Below are 24,355 nucleotides of genomic sequence, written 5' to 3'. Positions count from 1 at the left end.
AATTTGGGTTTTAAGGGAGAGGGTAAGGAGTCATTTCAATCCCGGGAGCGGAAAGACTTACCGTAGGGGCACAAAAGGACAGGTATACACTCGCTCGCATGCATGCCCACACACACACACACACACACACACACACACACACACACACACAAACACACACACACAGGCAGACATATGTATATTCGTTTGTTTTTTTTTCCCCCTACGGTAAGTCTTTCCACTCCTGGGATTGAAATGACTCCTTACCCTCTCTCTTAAAACCCACATCCTTTCATCTTTCCCTCTCCTTCCCTCTTTCCTGACGAAGCAACCTTGGGTTGCGAAAGCTTGAAATTTGTGTGTGTGTGTGTGTGTGTGTGTGTGTGTGTGTGTGTGTGTGTGTGTGTGTGTGTGTGTGTTACTACCTTATAAATAAATAAAACAACTTTTTTATTTTAAATTCAGTGCATTAGTATTTGTAAAAGGACTCTTTCATATAGTGGTCATTAAAAAATGACAATCATTCCACTTGGGACCTGTGGAATGGCACATTAGCTTATTTGTTTTAGTTGTAAATATTTGTCATGTATTGTTTTTCTGACATGTTCTACGTCCTGGATGACGTCCTCAATACGTATCAATTGGAATGAAAGTAAATCTAATCTAATCTAATCTAATCTTCACTGTGTGTTGAAACCCTTAAAGAGTCCTAGGTTCTGTCTTCAATGGGACAGGAATTGATCCATCGCAAAAGTGTCGCACACAATTGTTAAGTCACTAAGGCTCAAAGAGGTTGAACTAAAAGGCTTCTGACCTCAACCAAAGAAGAAATAGGCCACAAAGTGGGCAACAAGGCTATACAAACAGTAGATGGAAGACATTTATTCATAAACTGTCAGAATAAAGGCATAATTCACTGTATGTGTCATTTCTTGTGGTATTAACAAGGCTCTGTTATCACAGATTCTACATATTCGGAAAATATAAAATAATAATTAAATAAATGGCATCTTTTTTAGTTAGTTATTGACCAACTTGTTTCTCTGACAGCTGTGTTTGCGAACTTGCTGTTGTGAAGTCTTGTTTTCATAAATTCTTCCTCCCTGTCTAGGACGTACTGTTTTCAAGCGTGCTTTCTTACATGATAAAATTTTTATTTTCCAATGTTTAATTATTTATTGTTTAAGTGGCAGTATAATATTAAATGTGTTTTCTGATTGTCCTCCAAGAATTTTAGTGCACTATGTTCACTGTCATTTCCACGTCCATTGCAATGACTTATTTGTTAATAATCCTGTTACATGTCTCTCTGCATGGAAAATATGAAATAGCTGTGAATATGAGATGTTTCAAAACTGAATCTAAATTTAAAAAAATATTTCCAATTAATGTATTTTTATTCCAGCATGCTCTTTCTCAAAAAATCAAAGCAAAGGGAGAGAAACGTGACCACTGGCTGGACTATGCAGATGATAAACATGACAAGAACCTTATTGAAGATATAAAGGCAACACTAAGAGTTATGTTTTTGTACATCCCATTGCCAATTTTCTGGGCACTTTTTGATCAACAGGTAAAGTTTGGTGTATAAGCATTAAAACATTTACTCATACTCACATACTCATTAAGTGATTACTTGGTTAACAATGTCAAGCTAAACAATGTTGTAATGTATTTCACTACATAACATTCTTGTGATACATTTGTGGTTATCATGTATTGTTGGATAGTAATAACACACACTAAGTATCGAATATGCATTTATTAATCACCGAGACATAATGAACAAACATGGCAGAAATACAAGTTATGCACCGAGAATGAGCTAGAACAAAGCAGTCCAAAGAAATAAGAGTCAAAGATAGGATGCTCAGTGCCAGGGATGCCACAGAGCTACTCATGAGACAGGGAACAACTGAAACAAGCAACCCACACAGAGACAATGGAACAAGCATATGGTGTCGGCCATGATTTTAATAAAAGGGACCGCCTCGACCCAGTGGGTCGCGTGGTTGATGATCAATCAGATGTATCTGAACCCTTGGAAGGGCAGAGGGGACAAATGACATCAATATGGACGTGCCAAAGACTCCCCTTTGGAATGTCAAACTTGCCCAATGGAGGCTGAGTGTGCCTGATGAACTTGCTGCGCTGGCACGGGATGCATGTGCAGGTCCAAGTGCAGCAGTCATGCTTCACGCCGGGCCAGACAAAGCACTGCATAACCAGCTCCATCAAGGCTCTTGTTCCGGGGTGGGCCAAGCCATGCAAGGCAGTAAAGATCCCGTGACGAAGAGCGGTAGGGACCAGGGAGAGGGGTGTGCCTGTAGAAGTATCACAAAGGAGAGGGATCGTCGACCGTGTAGTATATGGGGCTGGACAGAGAGCAATGACTCATTGTTTGATATTATTCACTGTATGTCATCATATTCAGCCTGAAGTAGGGCAAGCTCCTCCAGATTTAGCAGTGTGGTTAGCACACAGATGCAGGAAAGGTAGTCTGCCACAATGTTCTCCACACTATGTATATAGCATGTGTCCAAAGAGTGCTGACACATGTAGTCCATATGGTGGAAGATCCTTAGCAGGATTACAAATAGCATCCATGAGTGGCTTGTGATCTGCATTGATCGTGAAAGGTCGCCCCTTGAGGTCACTATGGAAAGGTTTAATCACCTCATCAGCACCCACAGCTGAGTCACTGGCATCGGTAGCGATGGAGATGCAGGCCTCAGGGTCAGGGTGGGTGAGTGTGATGTCCTTGGTCAGGGCAGTTTTAAGGTTACCAAAAGTGTTGATTGGTGACTCCATAGAGTGCTGTGTGCACAACGACCATATACATGAAATTAGAAGGAAGGTCAGCGTTGGCCATAATATTGATGGTTTAGTGACAGCAAAATCGATTTTAAATCACATAGTGATCATTTTCAGTGCTGTAGTGTACAAATTAAACTCATAGGCACTGGTGTCAAGTTATTATCAGTAACCAAAGCTATGAAATGATCACAATAACTCACATAACTCATATTGTGATCATTTCATAGCTTTGGTTACTGATAACTTGACACCAGTGGCTATGAGTTTAATTTGTACACTACAGCACTGAAGATGATCACTATGTGATTGAAAATCGATTTTACTGTCAATAAACCATCAATATTATGGCCAACACTGACCTTCCTTCTAAGTTACCAAAAGTGTTGAGCATGGGCTTGGTCCACTCCAACTTTTGTTTCCCAGTGGTGCTTTTGCTGGAGAGGGTGTCAGTGAAGGCCATTTTGATGGAGGCAGCCTGAGGAATATGGCGGTGATAAAAATTAGCCATACCCAGAAAACAATGAAGCTGAGCATAATCCTCGGGGAGAGGGTATGGTTTCGACACAAGAACTCATTGGTTGGAGACCATTGGCGGACACGATATGGCCTAGGAAGGTCACTGATGTGGAACACAGTTGCGATTTATCATGGTTGATCACCACGCTGTTGGCAGTGAGAGCCAAATGAACCACATCAAGGTGAACTTGATGCTTCTCAGCGGGGGGAGGAAAAGATCAGTATATCATCTAAGTAAGCATAAGCAAGTGCCAGAGGGATAAAAATGGAAACAATGAACCACTGCCATGCCTGTGCAAAATTTTTCAATGCATAAGGCATGTAGCAATATTCAGTTAGGCCAAAGGGTGTGACGATGGCTGTCTAAGAAATATCCGTTGGATGCATAGGGATCTGATGGTATGCCTTGGAACAATCTAAAATGGAGAAAAAATTAGAACCGTGTAGTAATTGCGTGAAATCTTGTTTATGAGGAATGGGGTAGTTATCGATAATGGTGTGAGCGTTAAGGGACATGTAGTCCCCACACAAGCACAAGGTGCCATCATTTTTAGGAACAATGTAAATGGGTGAAGACCAGTTGCCACCAGAGGGGGCGGAGGATGCCCGAAGCCAATAGATCCTGAATGATCTCCTTGGTGCTCAGAAGTTTGGAAGCATTAAGGCACCTGGCATTATAATGTGCAGGTAGGCTGTCGGTGGTGTGAATCCTATGACAAGTGCCATTACTGGGGGGGCTGCAAGAGGGGTCAAGAAGGGATCCGCAGGCAACATCTGTTCACTGATGATGATGAACAGGGGTGGCATAGGTGGGGCATTGGCTGTAGTAGACAATGGGAGGCATGGTGCAGGAGCCACACGATGCGAAGAATTGGGAAGGGCACATGCAGCTGCATCTTGAAGTTCATCCACGGAGATGCGAACATGACAGCAGGCAGTGGAATGCTCGACATGGAAGCTGGTTGGTGAGAAGACATAGTAGAGGCATGTGTTGGGTCACCTCATTGTGGTTCTGCTGATAGCGACATATAGTACGCCACGTGTGTGACAACTGAGCGGAGGTAGAGGCTATGCGGGTGCATAAGGTGGCGTTCTGGGTGCGGAGTTCATCAATTTGTGAGCTCACGCCTGACAGGTCAGAGATCCGTGCAGTAATCTGCTCAAGCATGGACACACGTGTGTAGCCAAGGAGACAGAGAGTGAAGTCATGCTGAACTCATGTGAGCACGGGACAGTAAAGCCAGACATGTGGCATAGCGCGGTGGCTAACAGGTCTGGTGAAAGGTCGTAATGATGTAGGAAATCCAACTCGATCACAGATTCACCCACATCAGCAGTGTGGAAGGTCCAAGGTAAGGTGTGGACCAGTGATAGGCATATTGACATCTTGATGGAGCCATGGACAGCAATGAGAGAGTGATTGGCAGCGATAAAGGTGAAGGTAGTAGGTGAAAGTGTGTCGCCAGTGTGCTTGGCTAGGATAACTCTAACTTTGGTGCCAGTGTCAATGAGAAAGCGAATGTCCAATGACATGTGTGTGACATTTGGGCTTCGCATTGCTGAAGCGAGTGATGCAGCATTGGCCACTAGGCACCTTGAAGGAATGTGGTGGGATGTGCTGCCTAAATGTGGCCACCAATATTATTTGGGTAGGCACAGGGTGCATGGTAGGTGCGGGCAGCAACCCCGTAAGTAGTGTGAAACCAGCTCAGTGTGTAGGCTGATAGGCAGGGTGGTGCAGTGCAGGAGAGGGCCACAGCTGACTGCGTCAAGACCAGTAGCCGATCGGTATGCTGCTCGGGCAAGGACAGTGGTTTTTCAGGGGGCCACTGACAGTACCTCCTGTAGGTGACAGCTCCTGACTGGCAGCTGACGTGCCGAGGTGAGCACACTGGCCTCTGCTGGCAGGGTGCTTAACCAAAGATGCTGGCGTGCCAACTGAGGGTGACCGAGAAGTCATCTGTGACAGGTGGTGTCGGTGACGAATGATAGCTTAAGCCTGATCTGACATGCGTAAACGAACCTCAAGTGGGTCAGTGATGTGGGATAGTAGGTGAATTTGCAGATATGAAGGCATTTTGACCATCCACAACGTCCAAATTTCGGTGTCAGGTAATCCTTAAACATCAATTAATGCCCATAGGTGCCGCCAAAGCTCCAAAGGAATGCGGACGTCGAGATGCTTGTCATGAATGATGTGGTGGATAACCTCCACTGGAGGGAAAGAAAGGCGCTTGATGAGCAGTAGTTTCACTGTTGAATACTTGTGCGAGGTGAGCAATGAGAGAAGCAAGTCACTGATGGGGGTCCAGATGAGTGTGGAGGTGGCACACTAGGCAGACGAAGCGGGCGTCAATGTCGGAAATGCCGTGGATATCCAGAGGTGATCCACTAAGGTGAACGAAGTCTTAGGCTTATCTTTTTGCAAAGCAGGTAGCTTGGGAAACCTGTTGGGTAACACATGTTGAGGCAGCACCAGCAGACGGAGATCTGTGTGAACAGAGCAGGACGTCTCCGACACCGGATGTGCACTAGTGGTGAATGGTGCATCGTCTGAGCTCTGCATGGGGCAGCGGCCACATGCAGCACATGTTGTGAAGGTGTTGGGCTTAAAAGTCAGCACGGTGTGTCCAAACTGCAGGCCCGATGAACACAGCATGGGTGTAATGGCTCATGCCGCTGCAACAATGGGCGGAAGGCGGTCTAGGCACAGCCAAGGGTGGGCTGACCTGGGAGGCAACCGGCATTGCCAAGACAACATGCGGGGGGGGGGGGGGGGGGGGGGGATACAGCCACACTAGGCATATAAGAATGTGCTACCCCTTGCGTAAAAATGTTCAATTCACTGTTCTGGAACTTTGTCGGCATGTCAAACCATCCCAAACGTAACGGCGTGGATGAAGGCTAAACCACAATGTCTTTAACTGGAAGATCACTGATGATGTCATTAGGTGGCATGCACTGTCCATGTTGTGGCTGTTTGGCTTTTGTTCTGCTGCCACACTAGATGGTGGCCATGTTGAGCCAGTTAAGGTCAGATGGTCACTGGTGTGGCTGGGCGTAAATAATTGTTCACCTGTAACCAAACTTGCATTAGGTACACTTGACCACTCGTGGTCACAAGCACAGTTAATAGGGCACATGACACTTGCTCCAAAAGGCACTGGTAGAGCTGTTGTGGTGGAAACAATGTGGGCTGGCACACGAAGTTCGCAAATGAGGAAAACAAGCACAAAATAACTCACGATGAGACAATGACAGTGTCGGGGTCACCACTGTGGTTATCGTGTATGGTAGGTCAGTAATAACACACACTAAATATCGAATATGTATTTATTAATCACTGAAACAAAACAAACAAACATGGCAGAAGAACAAGTTACGCGCCAAGAAGCAGCTAGAAGAAAGCAGCCCAAAGAAAAAAGAGTGAAAGATAGTGCACACCACATATTAAAGTTCAGTTCCGTCCAAAGTAATGTTCATTTGATTCAGTGCACTTCTTTCAGTTAAATTTTCTCTCTGCTGGAAGCACTTCAGGAAGTTTTTAAGTGGGATGCTACTGTTGAACTGTTGACATTTTTCCTCGACTATGGTTTGTATTAATATGGTGCTTGATTTGTCTATAGTTAAGTCACTGTAAGCTGATCCCTGACAGCTGCAGAGGGTTCTGCATGGCAGCTTTACAGGGCTGCCTCAACAAATAACATAACACGATTTTTAAATGTGTCTATGACAACATATCGGTGTTGTCACAGCTCTGCAGATGGTTACTGTTTCCACCAGCAGTTGTTGGCACTTTGCAGCTGAAATCTGCCAACCATACTGTGAGCTGAGCTGTCAGGTCTTCTTATGCTCTCTCAACTACAGGCACTTTCATTGCAAATTTTCATACTTCAAAATACCAAGGCAAACCTGATTAAGATTTGGTCCTGATGAAAGAAATTATTTGTTCACTGTCTACTTCATGTCAAGTAAACAAATGTGGATTGATTTCATGTGTGATATCACTTCATGTGCTTATTTTAGTCTTAGTGATGGTAGTGGTTCCACTGACTTGGCTGCTGTTTAATCACTGGGTCATAATTGTAGCACCATCTTTTGTCATCAGTAACAACTTAAGAAGAAAAATTCATATGATTTTGCTGTTTAACCTGCTTGTTCAAATGTGTGTGAATTCCCAAGGATCAAATCGCTGAGCTCATTGGCCCCTATACTTACAGACTACTTAAACTAACGTATGCTAAGAACAACACCCACCTCCATGCCCGAGGGAGGATTCGAAACTCCAGTGGAAGGGGCCATGTAATCCATGACATGGCACCTCAAACTGTGTGGCACCTGCTTGTTACAAAAAGAAGTGACCTGATTTACACTTTGGCCCATATTGAACATCTACAGCACAAATTATGTAACAACATGTTGTGGGTTCATTTCCCCCAATAAAATGTACTGACATGCATACATGACACAAAGGTCTCTGCAATCATCCAACAGTTATCTTTGTTGATTTCTTTCAATGCATTCATTACATTGTGATGTCAAGGGTTTTAAAGTGACATGTCTCATAAATTGAAATGTGAAAGCCACTCATACCATCAGTTAGCCTAGAGCATCTTATTTAAATGCTGCTTTCAACACTTCTATGATCTGAGCTGCAGGTTTTGATAACAGAATACAGAACTTGTCTCAGACCATCAGTTCTTTAGGATCAACCACAGTTAAAAATCACAGACTGAATATGTCACCTCGGGGAGAGTATAACTGTATCTCTTGAACCAACACAAAAGATTGTGCTGATTAGCAGATTGAAGCATTTCCACCTTGAAGTGAATCTTTGAACTACAGTACATGACAATTTTGCCTGCTACATAAAAATTTGTGTGTCCCATCTTGTACTACTGTTCCACTTTGGTACACGACGTAATATATTTTCTGGCAAATTGCTCTATGCAGTTCACTTATCTGTACTGAATATTGAAACAAAATTATTTCACTCTTTGTAGAGTATGCACAGTGCTGTTGGAGTGTGATAACTTAGCTTAACAATACTGGACAGTGGAAAATTCTGGGTGGAAGTTGGGCCACATTGGCTGGAGGCAGTGGCCAAGTGAGTGAAAATTGTGGTTGTGTGAATAAATGTGTTATTTCTGTTTCTGAAGGAGGACTTTTTTTGTCTCAAAGGTTACATGTTTAGAAGTCTCTTCGCTGTACCTATCTGCATCTCTGTGCCCCCCCTTTTTGGTGAATTTCACAGTAAATAATATTGCATATTTGTGCTTTGTTTTTCAAAAACATTATATGACCCTTTCTGTCTGATAACATTGTAGCATTTTGGACATGAAAATTCTTAATATACAACTATACGCCAGTCATTGTACAACTGAGACCTTGAGTAGTTGATGGGACTGGAAACATTGCTAAACTTTCAGACAAAGCCTTCTTCATAGCTAACAAAAAACTAATACATATGGACAGTTATACTGTTCCACCTAACTGCATGTTCCTGCCACTGCAGTGTAGCTAGGGTGAGGGATTTTGTTGGGTGATGTGGATCGGAGGACTAAGGAAGTGGGGACTCGAAGGAAGGGACAGCTGAAGAGATGGGATGCTGACAGCTGGCAGGTGAAGGCAGCAAGGAAACATGGTAGGAATGTGGCACCACTGTGGTGGAGCATGGGGAAAGTTGTACGGCAGAAAATGAAATGTCAGAGTTGTTTGAGAAGGGTTGGGGAAGTATAACAGAGGAGGATACTGACCAAGGAGATAAATATCCTTGTAGGTTAATAGAATAAAGTAAGATGTGTTGGAATGGATGTGGAGGTGGGGTATAAGACAGAGACAAAGGCAGGCCAGGCAGAATATGGGGTCAGAAAATGTGATGTAAGAACAGTTCCCTTCCAAGCAATTCTAAGTAATCTGGTATTACTAGAGGGAAGGAGATGATCTAGATGGCAAGGAGTTTTAAAAACAGCAATTGAAGTTAAGGATGTTGTGCTCAGCAGAATGTCCTGCCAGTTGTGTGGTCAACCTTATCTCTTGGTCACAGTTTGGTAGTGGCTATTCAATCAGATGGACAGCAGATTGGAAGCTGTGTTCACAAGAAAGACTGTGCAGAAGCCATAGCAGAACTGTTATGTGATATGAGTACTTTTCAAAGCTGGTCCTGCCTCTGACAGGGTAAGATATTTCTATGACAGGAATGGAAAGGGATGTACTGATTTGGGTTAGGTCTTGCAACTGAGCTTTCCACATGGATGTAGCCCACGTACCAAGGGGCTTGAAGTAAGTGTTGTGTAAGGATGACTCAGGACATTTTGTGGGTTGGATGGCAATGAAATATCATTTGGAAGACTGTAGAAAGAATATTCCTCATTTGAGGGCACAATGAGTGATAACAAAGGTCCTTGTTAATGATACAGTTAAGTTGTTCTAGCCTCGGGTAGTATTGGGTAATGAGTGGAGAGTGCCGAACATATTACTTCACAACACCATAAATGAAAAAAAATTTGAAGAGTTTTCACACTGTTGATCATACCTATCTACTCTTGGGTAGTTTGCATTTTTGTCCATTCTGCTGATATTTATTGTGCCTAGACAGATAACATAAGGTTAACTGTAGAATGAAAATAACTTTTTGCTATATTTTATCTAAATGAAAATAATTCACTTTATTTTACAAGACAAACACCAATTTCATAGGTCATCCCATGATAACCTTCCTCCTACCTCCTCATTGCCTATAATATTGTCATTGTGTTACACGAAATACTAATATTCCCATCACTTTATACAATAGAAGTAAATGCTTACTCTTTATCTAAGAAATATATTGTATGTAAATCAGTTGTTGTGGTTCATTTTTGTATTAAGTAGATTAGTGTTATTACTTACAGAAATTTATGCCCATAATTTTGTTGCTCATTTTACCTGTCTTTTACAGGGTTCTCGCTGGACTTTTCAAGCCACAAGAATGACTGGCGAGTTGGGATCATGGTCCTTGAAACCAGATCAGATGCAGGTTGTCAATCCTGTCCTCATTCTAGTGTTTATTCCTGTTTTTGAAGCTGGCATATATCCTCTCTTTGAAAAGTGCAATCTTCTGAAAAAACCTCTTCAGAGGATTGGAGTTGGTGGTGTTCTTGCAGCCATATCTTTTATTATATCTGCCATAGTGGAACTTCAGCTTGAGGTAATTGTTTATGAACCTAAATTTAAAACAAATCAAAGCCAATTCTGCTGATAACTTATCAAATTGTCACAATAATGATGTTAAAAACACTCAACATTCAAAAGTAAGCCATAATCAATGAGCTGCTTCCTTGAAATTGGGTATGTGTATATCACTCAAATCTGTGAACAGCAAAGGCAATGGCAGTAAACCTATTCATGATTAATAAATAAATACAAATGGATAAAATGGAGGGGGGGGGGGGGGTAAATGATGGAAATCCACAATGCGATACTTTCCAGATGTTGCTAACAAGCAGCATGGGAAAGAAAATATTTTCAAAACTATGAAAATACTGAATCATTTTTACTTTAATTACTTGTTATTTGTATGTTTTATCTGATATTTTCACCTCTACATATGTCAATGATCTCTCTTCTAAAGCAGAAGATTCTATATGGCAATACAGACACAAGTATCTGAACTAACCCAACAAGCGGCAGAGCTTCATGTTGGAACAGACCAGGATGGTCAGCAGCCAGAGGTCGAGGCAAGGATCCTGGCTGATGGAGGCTTCAGTGAAATAGCAGTAACAAGACAAGTTCCTTACTATGACTTGTATAGCAACAGATGGATGTCACAGTGCCGTGGCCATGCCCCCTTTTGGCAAGTGTTCAGTTGCTTTGCACAGTGTGCTGACAGCAGCTGCCTGGCCTGCTGCTGCTGCTGCTGCTGCTGTGGCTGTTGCAGGCTAGAAGATGCCCCCAAGTGGTGTGGTACCAAGTCCAAAAAGATGGATTGGTACTAGATGATGACCCTGTGATGGCAAAGGCTCAAACTGATGGCAGCTGATAGCTGGTCCAAGTCCCCTCATCACCCATGTTGCCCTCTCAACCCAACAGGTGCTGCTAGACTGCTATCTCTTAATTAAAATTGGCGAGTTTATATTTTTATGGCATAGAATAGTAAGGGCTATAAATTAGAATTTTTTTATTAAAACTCATTTACATTCCCCAGGCAAATCCAAGTCATGCCAGAAACAGAGCTGGAAGCAGGAAGCAAGCCATTCTGTTGCAAGTTGGTCAGATCAGTGATACTGTTGGCCAAGTAAGGAATAAGCACTCAGCAGAAAAGAGGATGGAAAACCAAAGGAATTGAGACAAGAATATTAATTAGCTTATAAAGAATGCTGCAAGGAATGGTATCTATCTCATAAGAGAAGAGCACATAGTGAGGGACTGCAATAGAGTTAACAGCCTGTTAAGTGAATGTAGCAGAATGAGAACTCATTCAATCATTATGAACTGAGCTTTGTGTCATAGTCTCACACTAGCTTCTTTTAAATACTCCAGTTCTTGTGATGAGTTGATCATTAGATTTGATGGCACTCACAGAAATAGCACTCAATTCCATGATTATGATACTGTAGTGAATCTATGTCCTACATGCTCTAGCACAGTCTATGATGTAATCAAGATGATAGTCTTCACTCAATGAACTTCATGCTGCTCACTCCCTACCATCTACAGATGGAGATACTGAATGTCATCTGACACCACATTGCAGAGTGCTGTCAATACTGGTCTTCAACACAGAAGCCAGCAACGAGGCCTCCTGGACCCATGTTCCTGTTCAACACTCAGATACCTTCACGTGCTGAAACCTACCAGGGGGAGGGAGGAGATCAACTGAGCATGTGACTTCTGATGCCAGGAACATCATGGATGGTTCATTGAGGGTCATCGTAGAATTCAGAGTGGGTCTGAATACACTCTGGAGATGGCATGAAACCACTTCATGCTGGGCAGCCATCTTCCTTTTCACTAGCAGGAGCTGCCAAACCACAGGGTTGCTGATATCAACATCTGGGCATGCAAATGCTGAGATGACTTGGTGGATGGCGCACAGAATCCAGTGTGAAGCTGCTCCAGAAGGACAGCGACTTGTAAACTCTGTGAATAAATAACAGAACTCTAATAATGTTTTACTGGTGTTCTTGATGCTTCACATGTTCCCAACAGTTATTCTGACTTCACACAGAGGTGTGTCTGCTCGACCTTTTGTAATATACAAGTCAGTAGCTTAGTTGTTAAGATGTTTTACCACTTCAGGAAACACACAGGACAATAATTTCATATCCTGATACTGTAGTAATAACCTGGCTCAACATGCTGATGCAACACCTTCCTACTGCATGGCCAAGAATGTTGTGCCAAGTCTGGCCCATCTCAGAAAGAATTAACTGCCTTATTTCTGCAAGTGGCATGCCCACATACTGTGCCCACTGGCTGCCTTTGGGTCTGAAATGTTTTACTGCTAAACTTTCACAGAATCACCAAAAACCCATCTGGGCCACTGTATACTCCTCCCTTGTAAAGACCTGTCCCTCAGGTCTCTACCCAGGATTAATCTGTAACAGACATAAGACACATGGCTATTAACATTAAATATCTACAAATAACTTCTGCAGAATAGTGCTTGGTGGCATGGACTCAAAGGCTCAGAGGTTGTAGTTTCTTTACAATACTTAGCTCCTAGTCTCTCACCTACAGCTACAAACTACTCGGTGGCTCATTAGCTCTCCTGAGTGCACTACACATCAGAGGCTGCTATTCAGGTAGCTGACTGTGTGTGGGTGCACATAAGGGTTTTTTATATTAGGCGATTCACCATCCAGTCCTGATACTGACAGCTCTAGAAAACCCAGAAGGTATAAGATTGAAAGAAATGCCTCCCAAGGGTGAGAGTGTTAAAATCCTAATGGTAATCTGCAAAAGCATTCCCAACAAACTGCCAGAGTTTGAAGCACTCAAGAAAGACAGTGAAGCTCACATAATAGTAGGTAGAGAAAGCTAGCTAAAACCTGAAATTGGTAGCAGTGAGTTTTTTGAGGAAAATGTAAATGTATATCAAAAGGACAGGCAAATAGGAAATGAAGCTGGTGTATTTGTTACAGTAGACAAGAAACTCAAATCTACCGAGATAGAAATTGAAGCTGCATGTGACATTGTTTGAGTAAGACTCAGAATAAGAAGTAGGTATAAAATGGTAATTACATCCTTCTATCACCCACCAGAGTCATCTCCTAATGTATCTGAAAACTTTAGAGATAATGTCATTTCACTTGTATGTAAGGTCCTCAAACATACTGTAATCATTGGTGGAGAATTTAATCATCCAACAATCAATTGGGAATATTGCAGTTTTGCTAGTGATGTGCATGATAAGACATCCTATGAAACATAGCTTGGAACCCCACTCACAATGTAAATATATTGGCTCTAATGGCAACAGATAGACCTGACCTCTTTGATGATGTCCACATCAAAACTGGTATCAGTGATAATGGCATGGTTGCGGCAGCAATGAGCACCAAAGTACAAAGGACACATAAACAAAGCAGTAAGGATATACATGTTCAGTAAACTAGGTAAAAAAAAAAAGGTAGTGTCACACCTCAGTGAGGAACTTGAAACTTTTGGCAAAGGGCAGGAACTATGGCAAAAGTTTACAAGAATAGCTGACCATGCACTGGGTAGATATGTACCCAGTAGTACAGTTTATAATAGAAGGGAACCTCCAAGGTATACAGTCATCACTGTAAAAAAAAAACACTTGTGAAGAAATGGAGATTACTGCATAACAAGGGTAAAACAAAGCGTAGTACTGCAGATAGAGAGATGCTAAATGAAAAGCATTGGCTGTCAAGGGAGCAAGGGAGAAATGCATGATGCCTTTTGTCTACCACAGTAGAATATTGTCAAATAATCTTTCACAGAACCCAAAGAAATTCTGGTTGTATGTAAAGGATGTTAGTGGCATCAAAGTTAGTGTCCAGTCCCTAATGAATGAGACAGGAGCTGAAATTGAGGGTAGCAAAGCAAAAGCTGGAATGCTTAACTCTGTTTCCAAATTTCCTTGATGAAGGAAAATCCAGGAGAATTGTTCCAATTTAATCCTCATGCCACTTAAAAGATTAGTGAAATCAGTATTAGTATCAGTGGTCTTGAGAAACAGCTGAAATCATTAAAACTGAACAAAGCTTCAGACCCCAATGGAATCCCTGTCAGATTCCATACTGAATTTGTGGCTGAGTTAGCCCCTTCTCTAACTATAATCTAGTGTAGTTCCTTTGAACGAAAGGTCATGTCCAGATCTTGGGAAAAAAAGCACAGGCCACACCAGCTGACAAGAAGGGCAGCAGAAGTAATCCAGAAACTACCATCCAGCATCCTTGACATTGATCTGTTGTTGAATCTTGGGACATATTCTGAGATAAAACATATTGAAGGATCTTCAATAGGGTGACCCCTTAAATTCCATCCGTCATGGGTTTCAAAAACGTTGATTATGCACTTTTCTCACCTCACCTGCGGAAAGATTTGGATCAAGGCAAGCAGTTAAATGCAGTATTTCTTGATTTCCAAAAAGCATTTGACTCAATACCACACCTACACTTATTGTCAAAAGTGCAATCATATAGGGTATCAAGTGCATCAATCTTTCTTCCCACTCTCCATACATGAATGATACAAGAAGAAACCCTAATAACTGGTACAATGGTACATGCCCTCTGCCATGCACCTCATGGTGGTTTGTAGGGTATAGATGTAGTAAAAGAAGACTGTAATACCTGTGGACTCACAATTATCTCTTATTTCTCCTTTCTCATTTATAAACTTGAAAGACATACTACAACTCCTCATTTTACAGTATCCATGATGAATCATCCTTGTCAATCTGTGATCCAGATCTACTAATATCTTACCAGTGCAAAAATACTGCTGTCAGAGCACAATAAATGTGAATATATTCCTTTTTAAAAGAATGACAGAAAAGTGGGGAACCAGCTGACTGAATCCCCATCCTGCCTTGCTCACCACAAATTTTGGCATGCAAACATAGTTGTGCTCTTTTAACACAGAACATTTTAAATCCTTTTACCCAGTCTCTCTTTATAGTTAAGCCTTCATACTCAGCATCACCCTCTTACTGCCACTGTGTATTTCTTTCTCCCACTGTCTCCTTTTTCTCCCATTGATGTACAATATGTCCCACTAAAACTGTTTCCTCTATCGCACTCATTTTTGTCCTATATGTCACCTCATATTGGGACAGCTCTCTGCTGGTTTGAACATTCGAATTGTAAGCTGCCACTACAAAGGAAAGACATATTCCTAGTCATTATGGTCAGAGTTCACATAGTGACTTAGGATCTTCCTAACAGCATGACACACCCTCTCTGTTCTATGTTTTGGCTGTGGCTGTTGCAGACTTGTTCTTACTTTCTGAATCTGTAGAAACATACATAACTGTTTAATTAAGCCAGGCATGAAATTTGTCCTGTGGTCCATGATTGTGGTCTCTGGCACAGTGAACTTCAATAACAAATTGTGGACTGTGGCTTGCATGAGTGTTGCTGCCTGCTGATAAGGGATTTCCACGCATCTACAAGAGCGATGAGTAACTGTTGACATAAGTGTCTGGCTAAATGGAGCCTACATATCCATTCCAATCTTTTCAAATGGTTTGGTGGTCTCTGAACTAACATTTGTTTATGGCTCATATCTGCTCTGTGCACACTGCACACATCTCACACGTTGGTCTACATATTCATTTCTTCCTCTACACTATTTCCTCTCTGCTACTGTCCAATTACTTCCCCTACAATATACATGTCTGGATAGCCTGTAGCTGTGACCTTCCTTCAAGCGCTTCCTCTCTGTTTTCTGCTGCCACCACTACATGTGGTCCCAATCTCATAACCTTACACAACAGACCATCACAGTTGCTGAACGGCAGCTGTGTCCTTTATAGCTTGCAGTCACTGTCAGCATTTTGCACTGCTTGCCATTCAGCAAGGCTAAGTCCCCGTGTTTATATTATGCTCACTTTCCTGATCAACCCATCTGCTTTTCCATGTCTCTTCCTTTGTGTACATACTGCTTCATAATTAAATTCACTCACATGCAATGCTCACCTTGTTAATCTACTGGACAGGTTCTTCAAGCCTAAAATCCATTTTATAACTGCATGATCTGCAACTACTTTAAACTTTTCCCTTTATAAGTAACACCAAATATATGTAATTTCATGTGTCAGATTAAGCATCTCTTTCTCCAGTGTGGAAAAGTCCTTTTTATTTGTGATGATCTTATGTGAATCAGAAACTATTAGACACTCCTTGCCACTGACCTCTTTGCTGTACATACCCCATCACCTTATTGGGTGTGTTGCATGGTAACACAGGTTCTTTCTGATAGCCTGAGAATAATAATTTGAGAGTCCTAGGAACAACAGTAACTCCTTACCTGACTTAGGAATCAAAAAGTATTGTAGCACTAATATCAGTCTCAGGTCCATCTTGACTCCTTCCCCACTGATTATACAACATAAGAATCTGACTTCCTGGTTGATGAAATGACACTTCTCTGGGCTCAATATGAAACGTGCTATTGCAATCTTTTAAAAAGTCTCTCAGCTGCTGCCTGTGTTCATCTATCTCTTTCAACAACACAGTTATATCATCCAAATATACCAAACAATGCCTAGGCTTTAATCTCCTCAGAACCCCATCTGATAAAAGCTGAAATTTTGCTGGAGCATTCTTCAATACAAACAGTAACCTTCTGTGCTGATGATGACCCCAGGAGACTGAAAATGGTGTCCTTAGTTGGTCCTCTGGAGCTTCCTCTGTCTGGTGGTATCTCCTTCTCAAACTCATAGTGGAAAAATATCAGCACTGTCCTAAATTGTCAGTGGTCTCTATGATATTAGAAATGTGCTTTGCAACAATCAACATTTTTTTTACTGTTAAGATGTCTATAGTCACAAGAAACCAATATTTATTGGATCCATCTGACAATTTCTTCACCACAACCCCAATAGTAGCATCCCATGGACTACCATTCCGTTTATTATCCCAATGGGTAACTTATGTTCAATAAACTCTTTCATAATGGGCACAAATAATGAAGCAACTCATAGTTTTTGGTTCTCTAGTGCTTCATTTCTCATTGGTCTCTGATTTTGCATCATGGGTGTTGCTGTCAAAGGTTCTTGAAGGAAAAAGTCCTCAAGCCCTAGTAACAATTTCTCCATTTTATCTCTTTTTGTCCTTTTGTAGCTGCTCTATTCTTTTACACAATGCAAGTCTAACAGTAGCACATAGCTGATCAAGGTTCACATTCCAAGGATCGACATCATCCTTCAGGATGTCCAAATTCACATAATAATTCCCTTTCTTATCTTTTTATCTTTCCTGATAAAATTATCAAGATTCATGGATACCATTCTCCACCAATTCCCACTTGCTGTGTACAGTGCTCCTTCTAACAAAGCAACGTGAAGTATCCAACACATCACTTCCTTCACAATATACTAATTGGTACGTCCGGCTCCACACTCACCCCTCAAGTACAATATTGTGCAAATCCAACATTAGTGTTCTTGTTTGCAGTTTAGATGGCACCTTCTTTTAGACACCCCTTGCCACAGCAATGCATGGATAACAGTTTCCCTGTGTGGAATGTTGTCCCACTAAGTACTACTATGGATCACCAAAGATATATTTTGACAAGATGCTCATTCAAAAAGTCCAACCCTAGGATCATACAATAATCATCACTTACCTGAGACACCACTTATATGCACTGTACAAACTGAACTGCCTCAACTTTAAAATTTATTTCAACCAATCCAGTTGATCCCTCATCACTATCTTCTACCCAATGCAACCTATAGCTTCAATTGTTTACTACCCAAAAGGCTTCTGCTTGCTAGTGACATGGGCACCAATGTGACCAGTAAAACCCCTATGTTTTGTGCCCTTCACACTGTCTTTGCATACATGTTCACTGCATCAACATTATATGCCACTGGGGGTTCCCTTTGGTGTTTATCACTTGCCTATTACCTCCTTGTTTGCCCCTATTGCCATTTCCTTTATTTTACTGCTGATAACCATCCTTCCTGCCCCACTGAGGCTCCTGATGATGCTGCCCCTGAATGTATCCCATTTGACCATACATGTAGAATTTCACATTATTGGCAAATACCCTGTGTTTATTGAATACATCAGTTGCCATAGCTACTTTGACAGCAGAATACAGTTATTCTGGGGTAGCTATTTGCACTCTTCTCAACATGTTGGTTGGCAGGCCCCTCAGTGAACCACCATCAAGTGTCGTTTGGTCAGCTTCCTACAGTACTACCTTACTCATTTGATCATTGTCCCCCAGCTCATATGTCTGTACATTACCTTTAAATATTCTGCCACAAATTCTTCTATCATTTATCTGTGTTTCTTTGTAAACATTCTCAATTGCTCACATAAGAACATTGCACTGTTTAGCTTCCTGTACTGTTGTAAGTGGCCCTACCCAATTGCTCAAATGTTTTTTTGTGTTTCTTAATACCTCTGTACATCTAACATACATCTTTGCCTCACCTATGAATTACAATTTTGTGACCTGTAATAACTGACTATCCAACAAACTACCCATTTCTGCTAATGTCTTCAGATCCTCCAAAAAAGACAACATGTCATCAGTTGCCCTACCAGAAAACAGAGTGATTAGCAAGGTGGAGACTAGTCCACTTAAGGTACAGATGGCCAGACAGATGTTAACTGTTCATCCCGAGCTACAGCTTGTTCCTCTAACTTGGACTTAACTGCCATCAACTGTGCTGCTCTATCTAGTAAAGCCCATACTGCTACTGAAGCAGACATGCCACGTGTCTGTGACTGTGCCATTGCGAAGCCTGTAACTATTATTCACAACAAAATGTATACTATCCACATCCACAACCATTCACACACTAAGAATTATAACCAACTTATAATTTATGCCTTATCATCAGCCAACTCAGTCACATAAACTGCCTAGCTGCAAGCCCATAATGGTGGCACGTCTGACATACTACTGATACAGATTTTGCACATGGTGCACTGTGCCCCAGCATGTTACACTGTGTACCTCTAACAGGCTGTAAAAAAATCTTCTTTACAATTTATGAGGAACCATGATAAATCAGTTGATTCTAGTAGCCTGAACAAAGTAATTCTCAAATTATGATGTATTTCTCATGTAGAGCCAATCTCTCCCACATCCACAAGCTGGACAACAGTTTTCTTACTTGCCCTACTGTGCTGGCACTGCTGACTGCTGCTGTGGTGTCATTTGCATGCTGACAGAATCATTTGATAGTTCAAGCCCTTGTCCAGTCATCCAGGTTTAGGTTTGATGGTTCCTTTGAAAAGGCGTGGTCAATTTCCTTCTTCATCCTTGACACTTTACACAATCTGAGCTTGTGCTATACCTCTAACAACCTTGATGTTGACAGGATGTTAGTCAGTCTTCCTTCCATCAGAATCATCTGACATCCACCGTAGATGATGCCAGCAGTTCTGATGTTGACTGAAGTAGATCAGGGGCCTCAGGCTACTTCTTATGCCAGAATGATCAGTGGCAGGGGTTGAGGTGAGGATGCTGGACAGTGGAGGCTTCATTGAAAGTGTGGCAATATGACAAGTTCTTCATCATAACTTGTGTAGCTACAAATGGACACCACAGTGCAGTGGCCATGCCCCCTCTCAGCAAGTGTTCAGTTGTTACATGTCATGTGTTGACAGCTGCTGCCTGATCTGTGGCTGTGATGTGCACCCAGGTTTATTGACACGAATGCTCACCTTGGTGATACCTGACTCAGTATGGCAAGTCACACGGCAAGCTCACATCACCAGTGCTGTGGGTGGCTGGGGTGCTGGTAGTGGAAACCAGCCTCTTGTTGAGAAGTTCTGTTCCAAAAAATAGTGGTACAAGGCACCATGGTGCCATGCACCAGTGAAGATAGGTGATGCAACCCCAGAGTCAAACTGCTGCCCACCTGGGCAGGAGTCTGCTGCTGCTGCTGCTGCTGCTGCTGCCCACCTGGGCAGGCATCTGCTGCTGCAGTGGCCCAGATATGGTACTAAGTCCCAGGAGAGGAATCAGTACAAGGAGATGTCCCCACAATGGCGAAGGCTCAAACTTATCATGATTGCTGGTAGGTTCATATCCCCTTGTCACCCATTGTATCCCTTTCATTCCAATAGGCTCTGATAGATCACTCATCCCTTAACTGAAATTGGCAAGTTTATAGACAAATCAGTAACCCAGCTGCTATGATGTTTTACCACTTTGAGTTTATGCAGGACAACAATATCATGGCCTGAAGGTGTAGTAATTGCCTGGCTTGGCCTGCTGAGGAAACTACTTTCTGGTGTGTAGCCAGGAATGTGGTGCTAGCCTTATTGATGCCAGTAGCATGCCAACATACTGTGTCCACTAGCTGCCTCTGGCTTCTGATATGCTTTACTTCTAGGCTTCCACAGAAGCACCAAAAAGCCATCGGGGCCCCTACAATGTAAAACATCCTACTTACCATTACAGCAGCAGAATTTCATGAGAGAAAGTAGATGTTGCATCCAGAAGCAACCATATGTTGGTACTATTACAAATTTGTTGTACAAGTCAACGACGTCACCCAACTTGTGTTAGGGGAAACAGAGAACTCAGTAGCAACAGTGATCAACTTAACAGAGAGACAGTTGTGAGCTCTTAGTTACAAGAGACATTAAACTTCACATGAACAGAAGTGCTGACTTATCTGTCTTAGCTGTATCCTGCCTTTTATAATTCAGAACAGATGACTGCTACTTATATGAAAACTTTACAAACAACAAGCCAGAAGTTGAAAACATTTTGAATAATCATTTTTTAAATGTTGTAGAGAAAATAGGATATAAATGTTCATTAGAAGAAGCAAGGCCACCCACCTCTCCTTCTGAAATTAGGAATATGATAAACTCTCTCAAGAATAAAAGCTCACATGGAATTGATGGCATTTCCAGCAGGATAGTAAAAGCTTGTTCCCAAGAGATAGCCTAAGTGGGATTCTTAGCCACATATGTAATAGCTCTCTGAAGCAGGGTATTTTCCCAGATAGACTGAAGTATGCCATTGTTAAACCACTGCATAAAAAAGGGGACACGTCTGATGTCAACAACTACTGCCGAATCTCTCTTCTGACTGCCTTATCCAAAATTCTTGAAAAAGTAATGTATTATAGAGTAGCTTCACACCTTTGTAAACATAAAGTTTTAACAAAATGTCAGTTTGGTTTCCAGAAAGGTGTTTCAATGGAAAATGCTATATATACTTTCACTAATGAAATGTTAAATGCTCTGAGTAACTGGAAGTCACCTGTTGGGATTTTTAGTGATATCCCAAAGGCTTTTGATTGTGTAAATCTTGGAATACTTCTAGATAAGCTCAAGTATTGTGGTATGAATGGGACAGTGCTCAAATGGTTTAAATCATACCTAACTGGAAAAGAGCAGAAAGTTGAAATAAGCACCTTACATAATATGCAAGAAAAACTGGTGATTTCTCAAACTGGAGAACAATCAAGAATGTGGTGCTGCAAGGTTTGGTCTTGGGTCCTCTGTTGTTCTTAGTATACATTTATGATTTGCCACTCTATATTCACGAAGGTGTAAAGTTGGTACCTTTTGCCGATGATACGAGTATAGCTATCACACCCAACAGACAAGAATTAACTGGTGAAATTGTAAACAATGTTTTTCAGAAAATCATTAAGTGGTTCTCTGCAAATGGGCTCTCATTAAACTTTGACAAAACACAGTATATACAGTTCCACACAGCAAATGGAATGACACCATTAATAAATATAGACTTCGATCAGAAATTGGTAGCTAAGGTAGAATATTCAAAATTTCTAGGTGTATGCATTGATGAGGGGTTGAACTGGAAAAAACACACTGAAGATCTGCTCAAACGTTTGACTTCAGCTACTTATGCTATTAGGGTCATTGCAAATTTTGGCGATATACATCTCAGCAAATTAGCTTACCACGCCTATTTTCATTCTCTGCTTTCGTATGGCATCATATTCTGGGATAACTCATCATTGAGTAAAAGAGTGTCCTATATCATTATGTACCCCTGTACAGTGTATGATTCACAGGACCAATAAATATACAATACAATACAATACAATACATTGCACAAAAGCGTGTAATCAGAATAATTGCTGGAGCTCATCCAAGATCATCCTCTAGACATTTATTTAAAGAGCTAAAGATCTTCACTGTAGCCTCACAGTATATATACTCACTTAATGAAATTTGTTATTAACAATCCAAAAGGATTCAAAAGTAATAGCAGTGTACATGGCTACAACACTAGGAGAAAGAATGATCTTCACAACTCAAGGTTAAATCTAACTTTGGCTCAGAAGGGGGTAAATTATGCTGCCACAAAAGTCTTTGGTCACTTACCCAATAGCATCAGATTGCCATATAGCATTTAAAAGGAAATTAACAGAATTTCTTAATGGCAACTCCTTCTACTCATTAGATGAATTTTTGGATATAGTAAATGGGTAATTTCCTCAACTCCCACCCAAAAAAAGAGTGTTATATAATATCTTGTGTTACGTAATATCTTGTGTAGACACCTTTTATTAACCTGACACATTCCACATCATTACGAAGTGTCATACACATGATGTATGGAACAAGTACTAATCTAGTCTAATCTAATATGCTGTAAAAACTTAGGGTTTCATAACACTTCCAATCAATTTTTCATCTCCAGTGCAGTTCATCTGACAAATCATTGTTGTCAGCATGCTTCATCCATTTATTGGTGCAAATTTTCTATGTTTTGATTTTTGTCACTAGTTCATATCCCATGATGAGCATCACATACTTATTGAAGCAGACGGTTATAAGATAGCTGCATATTTGTGTAAATCCCGTATGGATAAAGGAGAAGTTATCACATTCACAAAAGAGAGATAAATATCAAAATGTGAAAATAAGTAAATTCTGTATGGGTCAGGATATAGAAGCATACGCTTCTGAGATACTGTTGTAAAATGTAATATTTGTGATTGTTGCAGTATTCAGGTTTCTGTTGATTGACTGGGATATTTTCATGAATTACTGTGCTCTGTGCCAGACATAGGAAAGGGGTTATTAATTTGTGGTGATTTTAATGTAACTTTCTTGTAAAAGAACTAGATCTAGAGGTGCTGTTAGCCACTTATAATTTGGTGTTAGTCATAAATTTCCCTGCCTTAGTTACTCAGGGTAGCCAGAGAGAAACTGGTGGTTAATGGATTACTGGAACAGTTGTCACATTATATACCTTAATTATTCCATGTACAGCTCAGGAACAGTGAGGTTGATTAATGGAAAAAACTACTGAAGATTTTACAGAAATATTAAAAATTGTTTATTGAAGTGAAGTTTAAAATGAGCCTAATGCTAACTCAAAATTAAATATATTTTTATTGAGTTTGTATCCATATTTGAAAATAGTTGTCCTAAGAAGATAATTAAATGTAATTATAGCAAGTTATTAAAGAAACCATTTGCCACATCACAACAAAAAAAGTACTTGTATGATATTCCCACAACAAGTGATGACACAGAAATGCTTTCCTATTGTTTACAGTACTATAACATATTAAGAATACTTGTAAAAAAAATTTCAGAAATATGCATATCTTGTTTGAAATTGATGGATCAAATAACAAAATAAAAACAGTATGAAATACTGTTAACAGAGAGAGAGACAAGAAGGAAGTCATAGATGATGGCATTGTTTCTGTTAAGGTGAGTGGGTGTGTTGTAAAATATGGTTCATGTTATTTTCAATAATTACCTTTTGAAAATATATGGGAAAATTGGCACCAATAGTCCAGAAGAGGGAGCAAAATAGTACAATAAAGAAGCAATACAAAGGCAGATAGTGAATTAAAAATTGATCTCTCATAACCACTTAAAATAAGGAAGATCATCAA

The 24,355-nt window shown here is 41.0% G+C and overlaps 1 protein-coding gene across 3 annotated transcripts in view; it reads left to right on the top strand.

Moving 5' to 3' along the window:
- The window catches only part of LOC126188860 (peptide transporter family 1), a 322,186-nt gene that overhangs the window by 251,227 nt on the left and 46,604 nt on the right, over window positions 1-24,355 (top strand). For all 3 annotated transcript variants that reach the window (XM_049930502.1, XM_049930503.1, XM_049930504.1), the window contains 2 exons: window positions 1,385-1,552; window positions 10,253-10,501. In XM_049930502.1, the coding sequence (XP_049786459.1) occupies window positions 1,385-1,552; window positions 10,253-10,501 (417 nt within the window). The remainder of the gene's footprint in view (window positions 1-1,384; window positions 1,553-10,252; window positions 10,502-24,355) is intronic.

The sequence above is a fragment of the Schistocerca cancellata genome, chromosome 5, assembly GCF_023864275.1.
Source record: "Schistocerca cancellata isolate TAMUIC-IGC-003103 chromosome 5, iqSchCanc2.1, whole genome shotgun sequence".
NCBI lineage: Eukaryota > Metazoa > Arthropoda > Insecta > Orthoptera > Acrididae > Schistocerca > Schistocerca cancellata.
This window is presented reverse-complemented; position numbering and strand designations above follow the sequence as displayed.